This window comes from Rhinopithecus bieti, unplaced genomic scaffold (assembly GCF_001698545.2).
Source record: "Rhinopithecus bieti isolate Rb0 unplaced genomic scaffold, ASM169854v2 scaffold_32083, whole genome shotgun sequence".
Lineage (NCBI taxonomy): Eukaryota > Metazoa > Chordata > Mammalia > Primates > Cercopithecidae > Rhinopithecus > Rhinopithecus bieti.
In genome coordinates this window covers 770,384-789,385 of record NW_016814096.1, presented here as the reverse complement: position 1 = coordinate 789,385, position 19,002 = coordinate 770,384, and the positions used below count along the sequence as shown (strand labels likewise).

The following is a 19,002-nucleotide window of genomic DNA, read 5'->3' as shown; positions in this document are numbered from 1 at the left end:
AAAAAAAAAAAAAAAAAAGAACTGGTATCATAGGTACTTTATAGATGTTAGTCCTCAACCTTTATCCACTTCGACTAGCCACTATCAGTTATACCTAAGGGGGGGAAAAACCATTACTGACACGCTAACCTATTGGTGCATCATTTAAGTTCTCCCCACCTCTCATTAAAAGTCAGTTAAAATAGACAAAATTCAGTATTTAATCTTTTGGTTTTATTATTGTAAGGATGAACAATTTCAAACTGTATATTACTTGTCTATTTATCAAATACAGTTGACCCTTGAACAATGTGGGGGTTATGGGCATCAATACCCCTGCACAATCAAAATTCTATGTATAAGTTTTGACTCCCCTAAAACTTATTAGCCTACTCTTGGCCAAAAGTCTTACCAATAACAGTCAATTAACATACATTTTGTATGTTACATTATATAGCGTGGTTTTTTTGTTTTTGTTTTCTGGTTTTTGAGACAGGGTCTCGCTCTTTCACCCAGGCTGAAGTGCAATGGCGTAATCATGGTTCAATACAGTCTCAACTTCCTGGACTCAAATGGATCCTCCCACCTCAACCTCCCAAGTAGCTGTACCACAGGTGCATGCTACCATGCCTGGCTAATTTCTTTTTTTGGGTGGGGTGTTAAGAGACAGGTTCTCTCTACATTGCCCAGGCTGGTCTCAAGCAATCCTCTCGGCTTCTCAAAGTGCTGGGATTACAGTCATGAGCCACCGTGTCCATTCTAAATACTGTATTCCTACCATAAAGTAAGCTAGAGAAAAGAAAATGTTAGTAAGAAAATCACAAAGAAGAGAATATATACTATTCAAAGTGAAAGTGTATCACCCTAAAGGTCTTCATCCTTGTCATCTTCGCATGGAATAGGTAGAGGAGGAGGAAGGCTGGTCTTGCTGTCTGAGGGATCACAGAGGTGGAGGAGGTGGAAGGGGAGGCAGGAGAGGCAGGCACACTTTGTATAACTTTTGTTTTTAAAAATCCAAGTTAGGCCGGTCGCGGTGGCTCACGCTTGTAATCCCAGCACTTTGGGAGGCTGAAGCGGGCAGATCACGAGGTCAGGAGATCGAGACCATCCTGGCTAACACGGTGAAATCCCATCTCTACTAAGAATACAAAAAAGTAGCCGGGCGTGGTGGCAGGCGCCTGTAGTCCCAGCTACTCGGGAGGCTGAGGCAGGAGAATGGCGTGAACCCGGGAGGCAGAGCTTGCAGTGAGCCGAGATTGCGCCACTGCACTCCAGCCTGGGCGACAGAGAGAGACTACGCCTCAAAAAAAAAAAAAAAAAAAAAAAAAAAAAAAAAAAAAAAAAAAAAAAAAAAAAAAAAAAAAAAAAAAAAAAAAATTCCAAGTATAAGTGGACCTGCACAGGTCAAACTTCTAGTGTTGAAAGGTCACCTGCATATCTTCACAGTGCACTCATGCCACATAATCATTAACTTGGTTAAAAAGGTATTAAAAACTTTAGCTCTAATGCCCAATTTACGAGAACTATAGGATACAAAGGAACATGATAAAGGACAGCCCAGACTTGTCATCAGAAAAATTCAGACTGAGGAAAACACAAGAACAACTGACCAAGTTTATTTAACAACAGAGACAGACACACAGACAGACAAAAAGACAAAGAGATGAGAAGGGTGGAAGGAGAAAGGAGAACTTACTTTTTGAGACAGAGTCTTGCTCTGTCACCAGGCTGGAGTGCAGTGGTGCAGTCTCGGCTCCCTGCAACCTCTGTCTCCTGGGTTCAAGGGATTCTCTTGCCTCAGCCTCCCGAGTAGCTGGGACTACAGGTGCGTGCCCCACACCCAACTAATTTTGTATTTTTAGGAGAGACGGTCTTTCACCATGTTGGCGAGGATGGTTTCCATCTCTTGACCTCGTGATCCATCCATCTCAGCCTCCCAAAGTGCTAGGATTACAGGCGTGAGCCACTGTGAGTGGCCGAACTTACAGGTTTTTTTTTTTTTTTTTTTTTTTGAGACGGAGTCTGACTCTATCACCCAGGATGGAGTGCAGTGCTGCATCTCAGCTCACTGCAAGCTCCACTTCCCAGGTTTACAACATTCTCCTGCCTCAGCCTCCCAAGTAGCTGGGGACTCAGGTGCCTGCCACCCATACCCAGCTAATTTTTTTTTTTTTTTTTTTTTTTTTTTTTGAGACGGAGTCTCGCTCTGTCGCCCGGCCTGGAGTGCAGTGGTCCGGTCTCAGCTCACTGCAAGCTCCGCCTCCCGGGTTTACGCCATTCTCCTGCCTCAGCCTCCCCTGAGTAGCTGGGACTACAGGCGCCAGCCACCTCGCCCGGCTAGCTTTTGTTTATTTTTTAAATAGAGACGGGTTTGGTTTCACCGTGTTAGCCAGGATGTCTCGAACTCATGGGACCTCGTGATTCGGCCCGTCTCGGCCTCCCAAAGTGCGGATACAGGCTTGAGGCCACCGCGCCCGCCCCCAGCTAATTTTTTTTTTGTATTTTTTTTTTTTTTAGTAAAAGACGGGGTTCACCATGTTAGCCAGGATGGGTCTCGATCTCCTGACCCTCGTGATCCAGATCCACCCGACTCAGCCTCCCAAAGTGCTGGGATTACAGAATTTACAGATTGTTTGTTTTTTGAAACAGAGTCTCGCTCTATCGCCCAGGCTGGAGTGCAGTGGCATGATCTCGGCTCACTACAAGCTCTGCCTCCCGGGTTCACGCCACTCTCCTGTCTCAGGCTTCCAGGTAGCTGGGACTACAGGCGCCCGCCACCATGCTTGGCTAATTTTTTGTATTTTTTTTTTTTAGTAGAGATGGGGTTTCACCATGTTAGCCAGGATGGTCTCGATCTCCTGACCTCGTGACTCGCCTGCCTCGGACTCCCAACGTGCTGGGATTACAGGCTTAAGCCACTGTGCCCGGCCCAGAACTTACAGATTTTTGAAGAGAAACTTAAACACATCAACCCGGTGCAATTTATGGACATTTGAATCTCCATTTGAATAAACTGTCAAAATCATTTGAGATCATCATAAGATTTCAACACTAACTGCAAACCTGATATTAAGGAGTTGTAGGTTTATGTGAATGACAATGGTATCATGGTTGTTTTTTTAATGTCCTTTTTGTCATACACACTAACATTTTATAGCTGAAATATGATATCTGAAATTTGCTGGGGTGAGTGAGGAATGAGTCAGGGTATAGATTAAACAAGACTGTCCATGAGTTGACAGTTGTCACTATTAGTTAATGGGTACAAGCAAGAGTTCATTACTCTTATTTTCTCCACTTTTATATGTTTGAAATTTTCCACAATAAGCTTTAAAAATTTTGTTTTTGAAGCATTAGGATAGTCTGATTTCTGATTTGTCTACAACTTAAGGTAATTAGCAAATTCTTTTTATCATAGCCTAAGTTTCTATCTTGCATCTTTAGGGAGTACCTTTCAAAACACAAACCCCATTCCTATTAACATGTAATTATCGTTTTCTTTACTGTTTAATGCTTTCTTATACAAACACTGCAATGTCATAACATCTAAATATTATGTTCTATAAAGCACTGAGCACAGTAATTATAAATCAACTCACTTAAGTACTTAACAGCGATACACCATATGATTAATACTCAGCTTCTGACACACAAAGTTATACAAAAAAATTTTTATTAAGTACAGTTTCATATTTAGAGCTTCCAAGATTACAAATGTGATTGGATATTTAGGATACATAATTTATTCTTAAAATACACAACTTATATACAGACATTAAAAACTCAGTCTCCAAAATGCTCAATAAAGATGTCTGGGTGACACTTATAGAATTGACCTAGCAATTTTTTCTTCTCTTTGGCAGAAAGTTTTGAATCCTCATCAATAGTTTTTAGTAAATTCAACAGCTCATCTCTGGTTGTCTTCTGCGTATTGTTGGAATAGTCACGTTGATCAATTCTCTGGCAGTAAATATATCCTTAAAGTTTAAAAGTAAAAAGTTCAGTTAATGACTCAATTCCTCATATTTAACCAAAAAAAATCAAGATATTCTTGTCTTTATGTTTTTCTTCCCCATTTTGTAATATGCACTGAAGATGGTAAGCACTGCTGACTTTCTAACCCTTGTCAAGTTGCTTAGTCTGAATTACTCTGAGGAGAATGTTTTAAATTTGGTTGAAATTAAAGTCCAACTATTTATAGCAAAACATTTTCAAAAAACACCTGAAATTTGTCTTTGGAAGATCATGAAAACAATATTTCTCAGATTACCTGCATCTCTATTTGGATCTCTTCCGTTCTGTATGGCCATAAGCTTAACACTTACAATTTTATGTAGAGTTCCAGGAATCTTAAGAAAAAGAAGGGACATGGGACATTATCCAAATGCATTTTAATCTAGTAATCTATTACATAAGCTCAATTTAACTACTTTCACAATTTTACCTTAAAACATCTTTCTGATGATCCATTAAAAGAGTACCAGAAGATCTGTTTTGCCTTTGGATAAATTTTTATTGTCAACAATAGCTTTCGAGAATATCCTTTTCACAACCATTCGGTTGTCACTCTATAAAAATAAAACAAATATATCCAATTGTATATATTTAAGAGACAAGTTTAATATAAAAGGGAATATCAAATATTAATAGCTATTATCCATTTCAGCATACTTGATGCTGAAGATGGAATAATCTAATACTTAATCTATAAGTATTAAGGATATTAAATACAACTAACAGTTAAACGAAAGACTTACTTCTTTCTGTAATTTAAACTCAGAAGGATTTGCTGCAACAGCCATGAAATACAGCAGTCTTCTAAATTCTTCTCTATTTTGGAAATCTAAAAGCTTTAGAAGGAGCTGGGTAGCTTCTAAAGCTATTTCCGTCTTCCCATTCACTTTAGCCAAAAGAAAAAACTGCTTTTAATTGACCAAATATGAGTATATTAAAGGGAACAAAACTCAAGTTATAGTTTGAGTTAAAAAGTGCACTTATTCAAAATTATTTCCAAAAGCAAAAGCAAGAGTAGGAATTAACAATGAATGGTGGATACCATAAAGGCAGCTTGTTCTCAAATTGGCAACACACACCCTAAGTCCCTGTCATATAATATCTTCGGGCATTAAATCTAACTCTTAGCTTTGTGGATAAAATCCCATTCTGATTTTCATTAATTCAGTACATTTGGGAGTATACCATGTGTACAAAACTCATGTATCCAACTTTACTTGAGAAAAATAGGGGGAATTTTCTGAAACCTCCAATTTGTTTCCAACAAATTATGCGGCTCATTGGTAGAGAGACAAAGCAGAGAGTCTGCCATTTTGAAGAGACTGAACGGGGAGTAATGGTGGTGCTGGTAACTCTTCTAAAAGAAGAGAATTGCTGCTTTATGCTTAAGCTTCCGGTGAATGAGAGCAGCATTATGCTCCTGGGTAGCCAGAAGTTTCTGCATAACTTTAGAGCTTGTTAAAGCCTCTTTCCAAATGACCCCTAGAAGTTTTTGAACAAACATACTTTCCATGAATTAATCCAGATCCACTCCCAGCTTGTAGTAGTACTATTTTGGTTCAGTTTGAGAACTAACTTTTTCTTGTTTCCTCCAAAAGATAAATGCTAGTATCCAATTAGATCTTACTTACCTAAGAGTTCTGCAATTCCATTATGAACATCAGATAAGTGATTTAACAGAGGTTCCCTACTACTGTAATATCTGCCAATGGCATCAAACAGAAGTTCTTTCACTAAGTCTGTTCGGTCTGGTTGCTCAGGAAAGCTTCTGCTTATTTCCACCACCATCTGGTCTGGAAGGTATTCCAAACAGTCAATTGCTGCAGAGAGCCACTCATCTTCCCTATACGGGAGAGGGGAAGATTATTTAAAAGGCAAAGAATAACAAATATACACATGGTACCTGATTCACTAGCTATTTCATGCCATCAGGATAAATTTCTACATGAGCTTAAAAGATATGTATAGCTCTTTTTAATATATAGCTAGATCATGTATCACATTTACAAGTTCAGTTTAATGTTTTCCCTTTATTTTTTCCTTTTTCACGAAAACAAACTCTCCACCACAATACAGAGGTGAAAAGAGCATACAAATTCAAACTCTGCTCTTGCTCTTCACATTTACAATGGAGACCCAGAAACTCCAAGTTACTTGCTCAGGCCTCAGGCAGGACTAGATCCCAGATCTGAGTTCTGGGCCAGTATTTCTCCAACACAGTGTTGTTTACTTCAGAGCTCTGTCTATGATCTATTAGCTCTCCCTTTAGCTAGGACAGAAAAGAGGAAGAAACGTTTCAAAATGATTACACATCAGGCCTGGCGCGGTGGCTCACGCCTGTAATCCCAGCACTTTGGGAGGCTGAGCCAGGTGGATCACATGAGGTCAGGAGTTCGAGACGAGCCAGGCCAACATGATGAAATCCTGTCTCTACTAAAAATGCAAAAATTAGCTGGGCGTGGTGGTGTGCCCCTGTCATCCAAGACACTCGGGAGGCTGAGGTGGGAGAATTGTTTGAACCCAGAAGGCAGAGGCTGCAGTGAGCCAAGATTGTGCCACTGCACTCCAGCCTGGGCAACAGAGCGAGACCTCATCTCAAAAAACAAACCAACAAATAATTAAATATCAATTATCATCTACAGTAAAATCCTGCTGGGTAACTTCAGAAAAATGTTAATTTGAAGAAATAAAGTAGCAAACTTTTAATATTCCATTTTTTATATCTATCTATCTATCTATCTATCTATCTATCTATCTATCTATCTATTGTTAAAAAGCAATCAATCATGTCCTCTACTGCCATACTGCCATGGACTCAGGACAACTAATTCAGCCAGGTGAGGTATCTCAGGCAGGTCATTTCACCTCTCTTGACATCAGCTTCAACTTTATATAAGATGATCTTTAAGGTCACTTCTAGCACAAATTCTGATTTTGCATATAAAAATTAGTAATTACAAGGCCGGATGCAGTGGCTCATGCCTATAATCCCAGCACTTTGGGAGGCCAACGTGGGCAGATCACAAGGTCGGGAGTTCAAGACCAGCCTGGCCAATATGGTAAAACCCCCATCTCTACTAAAAATACAAAAATCAGCCAGGCGTGGTGGTGCACACCTGTAGTTCCAGCTATTTGGGAGGCTGAGGCAGAAGAATTGCTTGAACCCGGGAGGCGGAGGTTGCAGTGAGCTGAGATCATGCCACTGCACTCCAGCCTGGGTGACAGAGAGAGACTCTATCTCAAAAAAAAAAAAAGAATTTAGTAATTACAAAATGTTTCGGCCGGGCGCGGTGGCTCAAGCCTGTAATCCCAGCACTTTGGGAGGCCGAGATGGGCAGATCACGAGGTCAGGAGATCGAGACCATCCTGGCTAACACGGTGAAACCCCGTCTCTACTAAAAAAATACAAAAATCTAGCCGGGCGAGGTGGCAGGCGCCTGTAGTCCCAGCTACTGGGGAGGCTGAGGCAGGAGAATGGCGTAAACCCGGGAGGCGGAGCTTGCAGTGAGCTGAGATCCGGCCACTGCACTCCCACCCGAGCGACAGAGCGAGACTCAGTCTCAAAAAAAAAAAAAAAAAAGTTTCACATGTTCCTTTAGGTTATAGAAATGTGTTCTATCTGCAGAATTCAGTAACACATATGTTGGGATTAACTTTTTCATATAAGGCTTTAAGCTGCCTTTTGGCATTCAACTGTTTATAGTATTAATAGTTCTTTGGAAGGTAGAATTAGTGAAGTACTGAAAATGTAATTGTATTCCTTTCAAACATTTTCATCCCCTTAACTAGACTGGAACACTATCTGCTAAGGCAAAATAATAAAAAATTAAGCTAGAAAATCCAGTAACTTATTTTAACCTTCAATAATTTTTATAGAAGAGCCTCAAAGTTATGAGTAATGCAGAACTCTTCCTTAAGGAAAAAAAGTCTTAATTCCCTCAGCATCTAAAGTTAAGCCTTCAAACCTTAGGATTTACATTCAAGAGAGTAGTAACTGGAATGAGAGAGTTACTTTCATTGTTTTGTTTTTTCTGAGACAGAGTCTCAATCTGTCACCCAGGCTGGAATGCAGCAGCATGATCTCGGCTCACTGCAACCTCCGCCTCCCAAGTTCAAGTTATTTTCCTGCCTCAGCCTCCCAAGTAGCTGGGATTATGTGCCACCATGCCTGGCTAATTTTTGTATTTTTAGTAGAGTCAGGGTTTTACCATGTTGGCCAGGCTGGTCTCGAACTCTTGACCTCAAGTGATCCAACCACCTCGGCCTCCCAAAGTGCTGGGATTACAGGCGTGGGCCACCACACCCCACCTTATTGTATTTCTTTAATACAACTAGTTAACTAAATACATATGTAACAGACATTCTAGATACGTGATCAAAGGATCTCAAGAATCTGTCAAATCTGTTTTTACCAGGTCCCTTTGAGGAATCTTAAGAGTTCAGACAGCTCTACATTTTAACAAAGATAAGAAGCTAAAGCATAATCATTTTTTTCACTTAATGTACAAGTTACATGTGAAACAAAATGAATATGAAAATAAAACAAATCTTTTCTAATTTTGACTAATGTCATTTTGTTCTTCACATTCTCAAATACTGATAATATTAACTAACAATGCATATCTAATCCTACAGAAAAAAGAATAGAACAGATTATCTTAAAACCATTATCTCAATCTACCTACAAACACACTCAAATTATTATATGTATTTCCACATACTGAGAGTCACTATAAGCCTTGAGAATCCCTCGATCCAGATAGTTACTGCTGTTGATCATGTCTGACTGCCTCTTAGATTGAGGAACTTTAGGTACAGTAGCCTCTTGCTGTTTCAATAAGGAGTCAAGAAGTGGAAGATCTACAAGTTGTAGTAGACGCCCAATTGTTTCTTCTTGCCACACTTCATTAATAACTACACAGGAAAAACGACAAGGTGAAAAGTAACAATTAACAGTTTCTATATGCTCACGATAATATTTTTCTAAGCAGGTCTAAGCTAGTAAATTTGTGGCCAAAAGAAAGAAAAAGTCAACCTTACGAAGTGCTTTCTTATAACAAAGTAAAACAATCCAAGATTTGTTTAGAGTGTAGGAGAATAGGCTTTGGACAACAGGAATTCTTTTCATTCTTTGTACTGTAAAAACCAATCTGTCAGAGATAAGAGATCAAGTCATGTAACATGTTAATAAGGACTTTGGAAGAAAGAATGATTCATTCAAGCTAAAAACTTGTTTGAAACTATTGGCTGCAGATTATTCCACTCAGGGTTTCCACGACTGGAATGGGGGAAAGGTGGAAATTAAAGTCATTAAACTATATTCCATTGCCACAGACACAGAAGAACCGAAGAATTCTGTTAACGTTTTAATGTAATTTTCAAATTTTATTTGGCCTAATAAAATCTTAGGAAAAGAAATATCTGAGAGCATATTTTCAATACAAATCTGCATGCAAAACATCTCAGAACTGAACCTTTGCCAGCTGATCGGACAAAAGTCAGTGTTCAAGAGTTCTAACACTGATCTATTTGTTAAAGATAATAGACTTCTGTTAAAATTTAACATAAACAGCTTTAATACATAGTGCACTCTTTCTCTGTACTTTGAATATGTAAAATCTAATAAAGGTTAAGATCTAAAAATTTTAAATAACTTTGAAGTTAGTCTTCTACTTCTTACTTTGCTTCATCTTTAGCTTACCTTGTGGAGACAAGGTTGCAGAGATATTTACATGAGGGGAGTTGGCAGGCTTTAAACTCAGATTTTCCCACAGGTCCTCTAAACTGGCTGATTTGATATCGGATGACTTAAATAATGCATCTGCATACCTAAAATGAATTTATTTCAGAAATGAACATTTACTAAGCCCACAGAAATATTTTAGTATTTGAGAGCTAAGAGTTTTCTACAGAGTTATGCATTTCAGAGCAAAAACACAACTCCAAATTCTAAGAGTAGAATAAATTATAAAAACACCCACCTTCTTTCTCAAGCATATTCTGTTCTCCTTTGAACATTTTCTTAGATTTAAGTGATTCAATGAATAAAATCTTAGTCGCCAGTTTAATAATGCAATCAAACATAACTGAACTTCATTATGCGTACTGGTTTTATCAGTTATCTCTTTGTGGGGCATTCTTTGGTGGAGAGTGCTTACACTCTCCAGCAAAGAATTTCTAAATACAGATCCACAGCCCTTTACCTGCAATTCTAAAACCCAAAAAGCTTTGAAAATCAAAGGTTTATTTAGAGCTCATATAGTGACAAAACCTGTCCCGAGACTATAATAGCTTTAATTTATCCCGGTAGTATATTCTTTTGTTTACCACAGAAATATCATAATGCTTGATTACCAGATGCTGTTCCAGATGCCTCTAGGGATGTTGAACCATATATATGTACAACATAACTTTTCTGAATGCTCCAAAGTTCCAAATTCCTAAATGCATCCAGTCCCAAAGATTTCACATAAAGTGTGTGGACCTGCATCTGAAAGTGTTGACTGTGCCTTACTTTATCCTCATGTTTCCTTTCTACACAAAGAGGTACATTTTATCATGTTTTAGATTGGGTTAAAACATGTAAAAATGGGCCAGGCGCAGTGGCTTATGCTTCTAATTATTCCAACATTTTAGGAGGCCAAGATGGGAGGATCACTTGAGCCCAGGAGTTTCAGACTAGCCTGGTCTCGAACCATAATGGGATTCTGTCTCCACAGAAAAAGAAAAGAAAAAGAATTAGCTGGGCATGGTGGTGTATGCCTGTAGTCCCAGCTACTGGGAGGCCAGGGTGGGAGGGTTGCTTGAGCCCAAGAGGCAGACGATGCAGTGAGCTGAGATCACACCACTGCACTCCAGTCTAGGTGAGAGAGTAAGACCCTGCCTCGTCAGATCTGAATTATAAGAGCTTCAATTATACCTCTGTGTCACCACTGCACAGTTTAGCTGAGGGTAACAAAGTGGAAAAGGTAAAGTTGGCTTACTTCATGACAAATAGCTATAAGTTTATTATGCATTATCACCCACATCCATTTCAATCACTGGATTCCACAATTCTGTCTCCCCAGTTTCCCTTTAAATGATTCCTTCTTCTCTCCCACCTCAATCTGGGTTTCTCTGCCTGCCTTCGCTATGTTCTCATACCAAGTGGTATGAAAACATTTTTTACACTGTAACTATAACCTGAAGCAGGAAAATCAAAGTGTTGTTGACTGCTTCTGCTAAATATAAAATATGACTAGGAGATACCCAATAAAGTTAACAAAATTTCATCGCACTTTATCAAATTTACCCACAGACCCATATTTTAGCCACATTTACTGCCAAAAAGGTAACATAAAGCCAGTTGGCATCTCATAAAAAGGTAGACAAAATCCTGTGAATATCCCCGTGATAATCTAATATTGTATACCAACCTGGAAGGTGAACATAGTTTGTTCTCTTTGCCTAACTGACTGTCTTGGTTAGGTATTGTGGTGAATCTATAAAGGCTGCAACTACTATCTTCAAATGTAGGTTTTTTGTCTTTTCCAAAGACTTTGGTTGGAATTGCTTCAAATACTTTGTAGTCCATAAGTGCTTGACACACTCTCACCACTTTGGCCCGAGGAATATCTACATCACCAAAATACTTATTCTGAATTAGGTGAGAAAAAATGACATCCACAGCTTCTGAACCAACAAAGCAGTCATTGTGCCGTTTTAAACGGTGCCTTCGTTTTTTCACTTCCACTTGTGTTTGAAGAGTGTTTATGATGCTGCTCCATACATACGTGGCTCCAAATGGCTGCTGAGCTACACTGAAACCTAGGAGAAAAATCATAGAGAAACTGGGATTTGGTACCTTGTTCATTTGTAATAAGGTCTAAGCAATCCTTAGGCAAAAATGTGGTAATTTCCAAAGTTATTGATAAGGAGCAACTATGAGGGTAGCTTATTGAAATACTGCTTTAATAGCAATTCATTAAAAAATATGGTACTTATTATATGCCAAATACTGTTCTATATGCTAAGATACAACAGTAAGCAAAATAAGATCCCTGTTCCCAGGAACTTAAGACTTTGTAGGAAGACAATCCATACGTGTTAGATCAGTGCTGAGAAGAAAAATAAAGCTGGATAAGATAAGGAATGCTACTTTAAATGGGATGTCAGGAAAGACCTGTGTGATAAGGTTATACCTGAGCAGAAACTCAAGTAAAACCAAGAAGCAAGCTGTGCAGACATCTGGGGAAAGAGCACATACCTGAGGTGGGAGTGTGCTCTGGGAGGATAGGAGGGAGGTCAGTACAGCCAGAGTGGTGTGGGGAGGGAGAGAAGAACAGGAAGTTAGATCAAGAAGGGAGAGGGGCTGGCGTTTGAGACTGGGAGTTAGGAGGACACATCAAGTAGGACCTTGTGGCAGTTACCAGTTATGTACAAGAATTCTATTACATGCCTTATGTAAATTATCTAATCTTCAATAGCAACCTATGAGGTAGGTATCGTTTCCATTTGAGAGATGGAAAACAGAGTCACAGAGGTTACGTAGCACTTCCAGATATTATATTGAAAGAGGTAGTACTGGGACTTGGCTCATGTTTTATATGACTTTGAAGTACTTATGAGTCATACACACACACACACACACACACACACACACAGTCATGCACCACAAAACAACATTTCTGTCAACAATGGACCACATATAACAGTAGTCCTATACAATTACAATGGAACTTAAAAATCCCTATTCCTAGCTCTTGCTGTACCTTTTCTATGTTTAGATACACAAGTACTTATCATTGTGTTACAATTGCTTACAGCATTCAGTACAGCTCTGCATGTTTGTGGCCTAGGAGCAACAGGCTATCCCACATAGCCTAGGTGTGTAGCAGGCTATACCATCAAGGTTTGTGGAACTACACTCTATGATGTTTGCACAACAATGAAATCACCTGACAATACATTTCTCAGTACATATCCCCGTCATTACACTATGCATGACTGTGTACACACACACACACACACACACACAATCATTGCAGGAATAAACTAATATTTTTAAAGCCTCCTATGATGCAGGCTTATGAGTTAAACACTTTGTATGCAGGGTAAAATAACAATTTGGTTCCTACCCTATAGGAGCTTATGACCTATTGCAAAGACAGTATGCACAGAAGTAAAGCAAGATTTTTGCCAAACACAAAAGGAGAAAACAAACTTTCAAAATATCCTATATTTTCCTCATTGTAATTAGCAGATATTTGGAAATCAATAGGAAAGAAATCAGGTCTTGGGCTTTTGAAAACTGATGGAATGGATTGTAGCGAATCACCCACTTGGTGGCTGGCTGGCTCTCTCCCTTTTTTCCTTTCATAAGAGTTCTTCTCTCCCTCCCCTTTAACATGTTACACTTTTTAGTGATTCTCTGAAAACTCAGCAGTCCTAATTTAAGCCCCATTTATGTTAAGTATGTTACTTCCTTTATTTTTACGATATTTTGGCGGAGAGGTTGAAGTTATTACTTCCTTTAAGATACTCTAAAAAGGAAAAGCATATGCATGAGTACAATGGTAAGGAAAAAAGGAAATTATAATTAAAGAAATTGCTACTTGAAATTATCTTCCTACTTTTTTAGGCAAAATAGAATGTGTAAGATGATGAAAGCATAAGATAAGCTCCTGAAGGACATTATTAAAACTCCTTTACAGCCTGCCGAAGATAGTGAAACGTCCTCTCTACTAAAAATACAAAAATTGGCCAGGCATGGTGTCAGGCACCTGTAATTCCAGCTACTCAGGAGGCTGAGACAGAGAATTGCTTGAAGCTGGGAGACAGAGGTTGCAGTGAGCTGAGACAGTGCCACTGCACTTCAGCCTGGACAACAAAGGAAGACTCCCTCTAATAAACAAACAAACAAACAACTCCTCTTAGTGCACTAGAGCCATAAATTATAAGTGGGTCATTTGAAATTCATCCCTTATGTTGCAATAAATACAAGGAGTACACTGAACCACTACACTGATTTCACTCGTAGCATAATTCTGTAGCTACTAGCGATTTAAACATCTTTTTTTTTTTTTTTTTTGAGACGGAGTCTTGCTCTGTCGCCCAGGCTGGAGTGCAGTGGCGCGATCTCAGCTCACTGCAACCTCCGCCTCCCGGGTTCACGCCATTCTCCTGCCTCAGCCTCCTGAGTAGCTGGGACTACAGGCGCCCGCCACCTCGCCCGGCTAGTTTTTTGTATTTTTTAGTAGAGACGGGGTTTCACCGTGTTAGCCAGGATGGTCTCGATCTCCTGACCTCGTGATCCGCCCGTCTCAGCCTCCCAAAGTGCTGGGATTACAGGCTTGAGCCACCGCGCCCGGCCTAAACATCTTTATAGTGAAAATTAATAGCATATACACAAACACACAGCCCTTTATTGTTTATTTGTATATTTCTAATACCAAAAGTAGATGGGTAATTTACCACCTACTTGCTCGTCGCCCAGGCTGGAGTGCAGTGGCGTGATCTTGGCTCACTGCAAGCTCCGCCTCCTGGGCTCACGCCATTCTCCTGCCTCAGCCTCCCGAGTAGCTGGGACTACAGGTGCCCACCACCATGCCCGGCTAATTTTTTGTATTTTTTTCAGTAGAGACGGGGTTTCACCATATTAGCCAGGATAGTCTCAATCTCCTGACCTCGTGAACCTCCCGCCTCGGCCTCACAAAGTGAGCAAGATTGTTTTTAATTGTCAAAATTGTATTTTAAATTTGAAGATATTTCACAAGCCAGTACTAAACAAAGATGGAAGTAATTGTTGCCAGTCTTCCAAATATAATGTGAGCTGTTTCAGGAACTGAATTATCGAGAACTGACTAAATAAACCAAGCTGTAATCAGACTTACTCTTAGTACAGTATTTAGTCTGTTGAACAGAACAAGAATGAGGCATCTGATGGAATCTCAAAGTAAGTCCAGGTCATTCCTGGTATCCAGAACTCAGGAGTAGTTGTACTGTTTCCAGCCACAATGCCTAAACATTGTGAGCGACTAATATTCTTAACTTCCTAAAATACCAGAGATTATAAGTAAGATTTAAATAAGCAATCTCTGCTTAACTTTTCAAATCTTTATTATTAATAGCTAACATTTGAGTATTTACACTATGACAGGCTCTGTCTTCTCGCATTTAATTCTGATAAGCTTCTCTGCGAAATGATTATAAATAATCCTATTTTGAGGAAATTGAGGCTCCATGAGTTAAACCTGCCCTCAGTTACACAGCTAATAAATACATACTAGTTTTTCCTAGTACTTAAATATAAATATATGAAAAGTCAGCCACCAGATAAGTCGTTTAAGCATTGACCTTTCGCTGGAAACTTGGATTAAGTGAAACAGCTTTAAGAGAGCCAAGAGATAAAACAAACTCTAAGAACCCTTAATCAAGCTATTTAAAAACAGTAGTCACTACTCTTAAAATAAGGCAGGATATCATAAATTCTGTAATAAATACTACCATAGTACACAGGGTAAGACAGGAAAAGGAAGACATGCAAGATTCATTCTTCGATCAGACTGCCTTTTAAGAACCAATGAGACAGACTTTTGGACTAGTTATAATAAAAAGATGAAACACATAAGTCATAACACTTGAGCTACAAGTAGGTTAGTATACAAATCCTAAATGATAAGGCTGAGTCACTTATTAATTACAGATCAATAAGACAGCTGAAGAGGGCAATGTAGTTGGCCTCAATGAGTAGAAATGGCTAATCTTCACAGAAGAATTAAGAGGTAAAGAATAAATTTCTCCATATTAACTTGTGGGAAATCAGGAGGTTTTGCAGGTTAAATAACACTGTATAAAAGATTAAAGAACGGGTTAGAGCAGGATAGTAGGCACCTGTGAACCACAGAGGCTTCCAGAGTGCTCCAGGCATGATACAATACAGCCCTCACAGGTCCCCTCTGTTCTCACTGACCATCAATTCCCAACCATTGCATCCTGGGGAATTTCCCTTCAAGCACCACCACCTACAGACCCAGACTAGCTCATGTTCATACAGATGCTTTCATACACAACGTACCCTGGACTTGACAAGTAAATGTGCCAAAACTCATACCAGGATAACCGGCTTTTTTAAATGCTTACTTCACCAGTTGAACACATATCCCCCACATACTGGTTTGAAACTTATTTATCATCATCTAAAAGCTGAAATGAATATTGGTATAGCAGATCATGGCCCAGTAAGATGACTTACTGTGATTTCTAAACAGGATTTAAGAGACCAGAAATAGACAATGAAAGTTTTTTAAGTCTTGCAATCAGAAGTAAGGGTTCAGTTTGTCCTCAAACCTCACTTTCATATGAGCTAAACAACCTTTTGAAATCCACCACTATCTACATCTTGATGCTTCCTTACATTTTGTCAAGCATTTTCTTTTTTTTCTTTTTCTTTTGAGATGGTGTCTCACTCTGTCACCAGACTGGAGTGCAGTGGCAAGATCTCGGCTCACTGCAACCTTCAACTCCCTGGTTCAAGTGATTTTCCTGCCTCAGCCTCCTGAGTAGCTAGGATTACAGGCACCTACCACCACGTCCAGCTAATTTTTTTTTGTATTTTTAGTAGCGACAGGGTTTCACCATGTTGGCTAGGATGGTCTCGAACTCCTGACCTCGTGATCGACCCACCTCAGCCTCCCAAAGTGCTGGGATTACAGGTGTGAGCCACCATGCCCAGCCTGGTCAAACATTTTCTAAAAGCATCATGGGACAAATGGAATCAAAGAGTTTAGAGATCAGCTGTAAAAACTCTGGATAAGAGACAATCTCTGTAAGTAGGTTTCTTCATCTATGGATAAAATAGTTGAACACAGTATTTTAGGTTAGTTTCAGGTCTAAGCTGCCAGGCCAGGCACAGTGGTTCATGCCTCTGATCCCAGGACTTTGGAAGGCCACCGCGGGAAGATTGCTTGAGGCCAGGAGTTCAAGATTACAATGGACTATGATTGCACCATTGTACTCCAGCCTGGGTGACAAAGTGAGATCCTGTCTTTAAATAAACTGATTATAGGAATGTAAAGACTGAAACTATATCTCCTCCATTTAGATAAGGACACTGAACACCAAATATGGCAGATCTATAGGCAAGAAAGGAAGCATTCGGACAAATGTGACCGCACCAGATACAAACCCTTTTGGAAGGTTGCCTAATGAGGTTCAGAAATAATTTAATTATCTAGCCTACAACACATAGTCTTAAGCACTATATAAACCTAGGCCAGTTAACCTTCATTTTTCAAGCAGACTCATCCTTATTTGCTTGAAAACAATAACTATTTTTCAAAAGCTGCCCTTCACATGTATTTGAACTCTACCATAAAAAAATTTACCAACAGTAAAACTTCAGTAATAATCATCCTCGCTTCTAAGAATTCACACTAAATAATCAAGTTACAATAATTCCCTAAAATGTCAAGAAATTACATTTACCCAAAATTAGGGATAATCAGCATCAACCATAATCCACCTTGTCAACAACCCCAGCCTACTGTGAAAACCTATTTAAAGGGAAAACAATTGTATAATCACTTCTAATAGTAAGATTATATTAAGTCTTTAGAAGTAGATCAATATACACATTATAAAATTGGATCTCAGTGTAAGGTAAACATACACACAGAATTACTAAAACACACTACCTCTTAATGAACATACAACAATTTTGTTTTCATTCTTGGTCTTTAGACTGGACTTAAAAAAAAAAAAAAAAAAGGAACTGAATCCAGACAGCTGATGTTTCTCCATAAAACTTTTAAGAGATGGTGAGCTAGTGCCCGATTTCTTTCAGATTTCCTAACAGTTTACAGAGGTTTTAATTATTTAATTGCCTTACAGATTGCCTCAATATAATACAATTGGTTATCAATATTTGTTAGTTGCTAATTATTACTAACTACTAAAAAAACTTAATTTTTTTTCCTTTTTTTTTTTTTTTGAGACAGAGGATTACTTTGTCATCCAGGCTGGAGTGCAGTGGTGTGATCTTGGCTCACCACAACCTCTGCCTCCTGGGTTCAAGTGATTCTCCTGCCTCAACCTCCCAAGTAGCTGGGATTACAGGTGTGCGCCACTACACCCAGATAATTTTTGGATTTTTTTTTTTTTTTTAGCAGAAATAGGGTTTCGTCGCATTGGCCAGGCTGGTCTCAAACTCTTGGCCTCGAATGATCCACCTGCCTCAACCTCCCAAAGTGCTAGCATTACAGGTGTGAGCCACTACACCCCATTCATAAAAAAAATTTTTAAAGAAAGGTTAACCCAGTGGTTCTCAGTGGGTGATTATACCCCCCACAGGACATGTCTGGAGACATTTTTGATTATCACAATGAGTGTGGGTATTGCTGGTATCTAGTGGATAGAGGGATGCTACTAAACATCCTACAATGCACAGACAGCCCCCACAACAAAGAAAACATCAGTAGTGCCAAGGTTAAGAAACCTTGGGTTGACTGAATACTGTTCAGACATGGAAACTTGTGCTAACGCAGCAGACACAGTGCTAGGTGCTGTGACTACAAAGAGTTAGACCAGTATGGACTCTGCAGTCCCAGGGACCTGAGTTCCATTGTTGGGTCCCTCATTTACTAATAACACAATCCTGAGCAAACTGCCTAACTTTTCTGTTGCAAAACAGAGCTAACTCCACTTCTCTACTCATTGCGAGGATCATGAGACAATATGTTAATGTGTCTCACAAAATGCCCAGAAATTATATCACTAAAAACAAAAGGAGGAAACTGTCACAGTCTAGAAGACTCATTGCATGACAACTCAATGTAATACAGTATCTTGGATGGGATCCTAGAAGAGAACATTAGGCAAACACCAAGGGAATCTAAGTGTGGAACCTTCAGTTAATAATTATATGTATCAATATTGGTTCATTAATTATGACATTAATTATGACAAATGGACTATACTATTTAGTGAATCTATTCTAAAATTTTTTTTTTTTTTTTTTTTTTTTTTTTTTTT

General features: G+C 39.1%; 1 protein-coding gene across 1 annotated transcript in view; it reads right to left on the bottom strand.

The window, feature by feature from the left end:
• Nucleotides 1-3,638: 3,638 nt before the first annotated feature.
• DEPDC7 (DEP domain containing 7) overlaps nt 3,639-19,002 on the bottom strand; it is an 18,752-nt gene continuing 3,388 nt past the window's right edge. The window contains 9 exon segments of the mRNA XM_017849728.1: nt 3,639-3,956; nt 4,250-4,333; nt 4,428-4,451; nt 4,454-4,547; nt 4,737-4,879; nt 5,625-5,836; nt 8,715-8,907; nt 9,695-9,822; nt 11,409-11,799. Of these exon segments, the coding sequence (XP_017705217.1) occupies nt 3,763-3,956; nt 4,250-4,333; nt 4,428-4,451; nt 4,454-4,547; nt 4,737-4,879; nt 5,625-5,836; nt 8,715-8,907; nt 9,695-9,822; nt 11,409-11,799 (1,463 nt within the window). The 3' untranslated portion in view covers nt 3,639-3,762.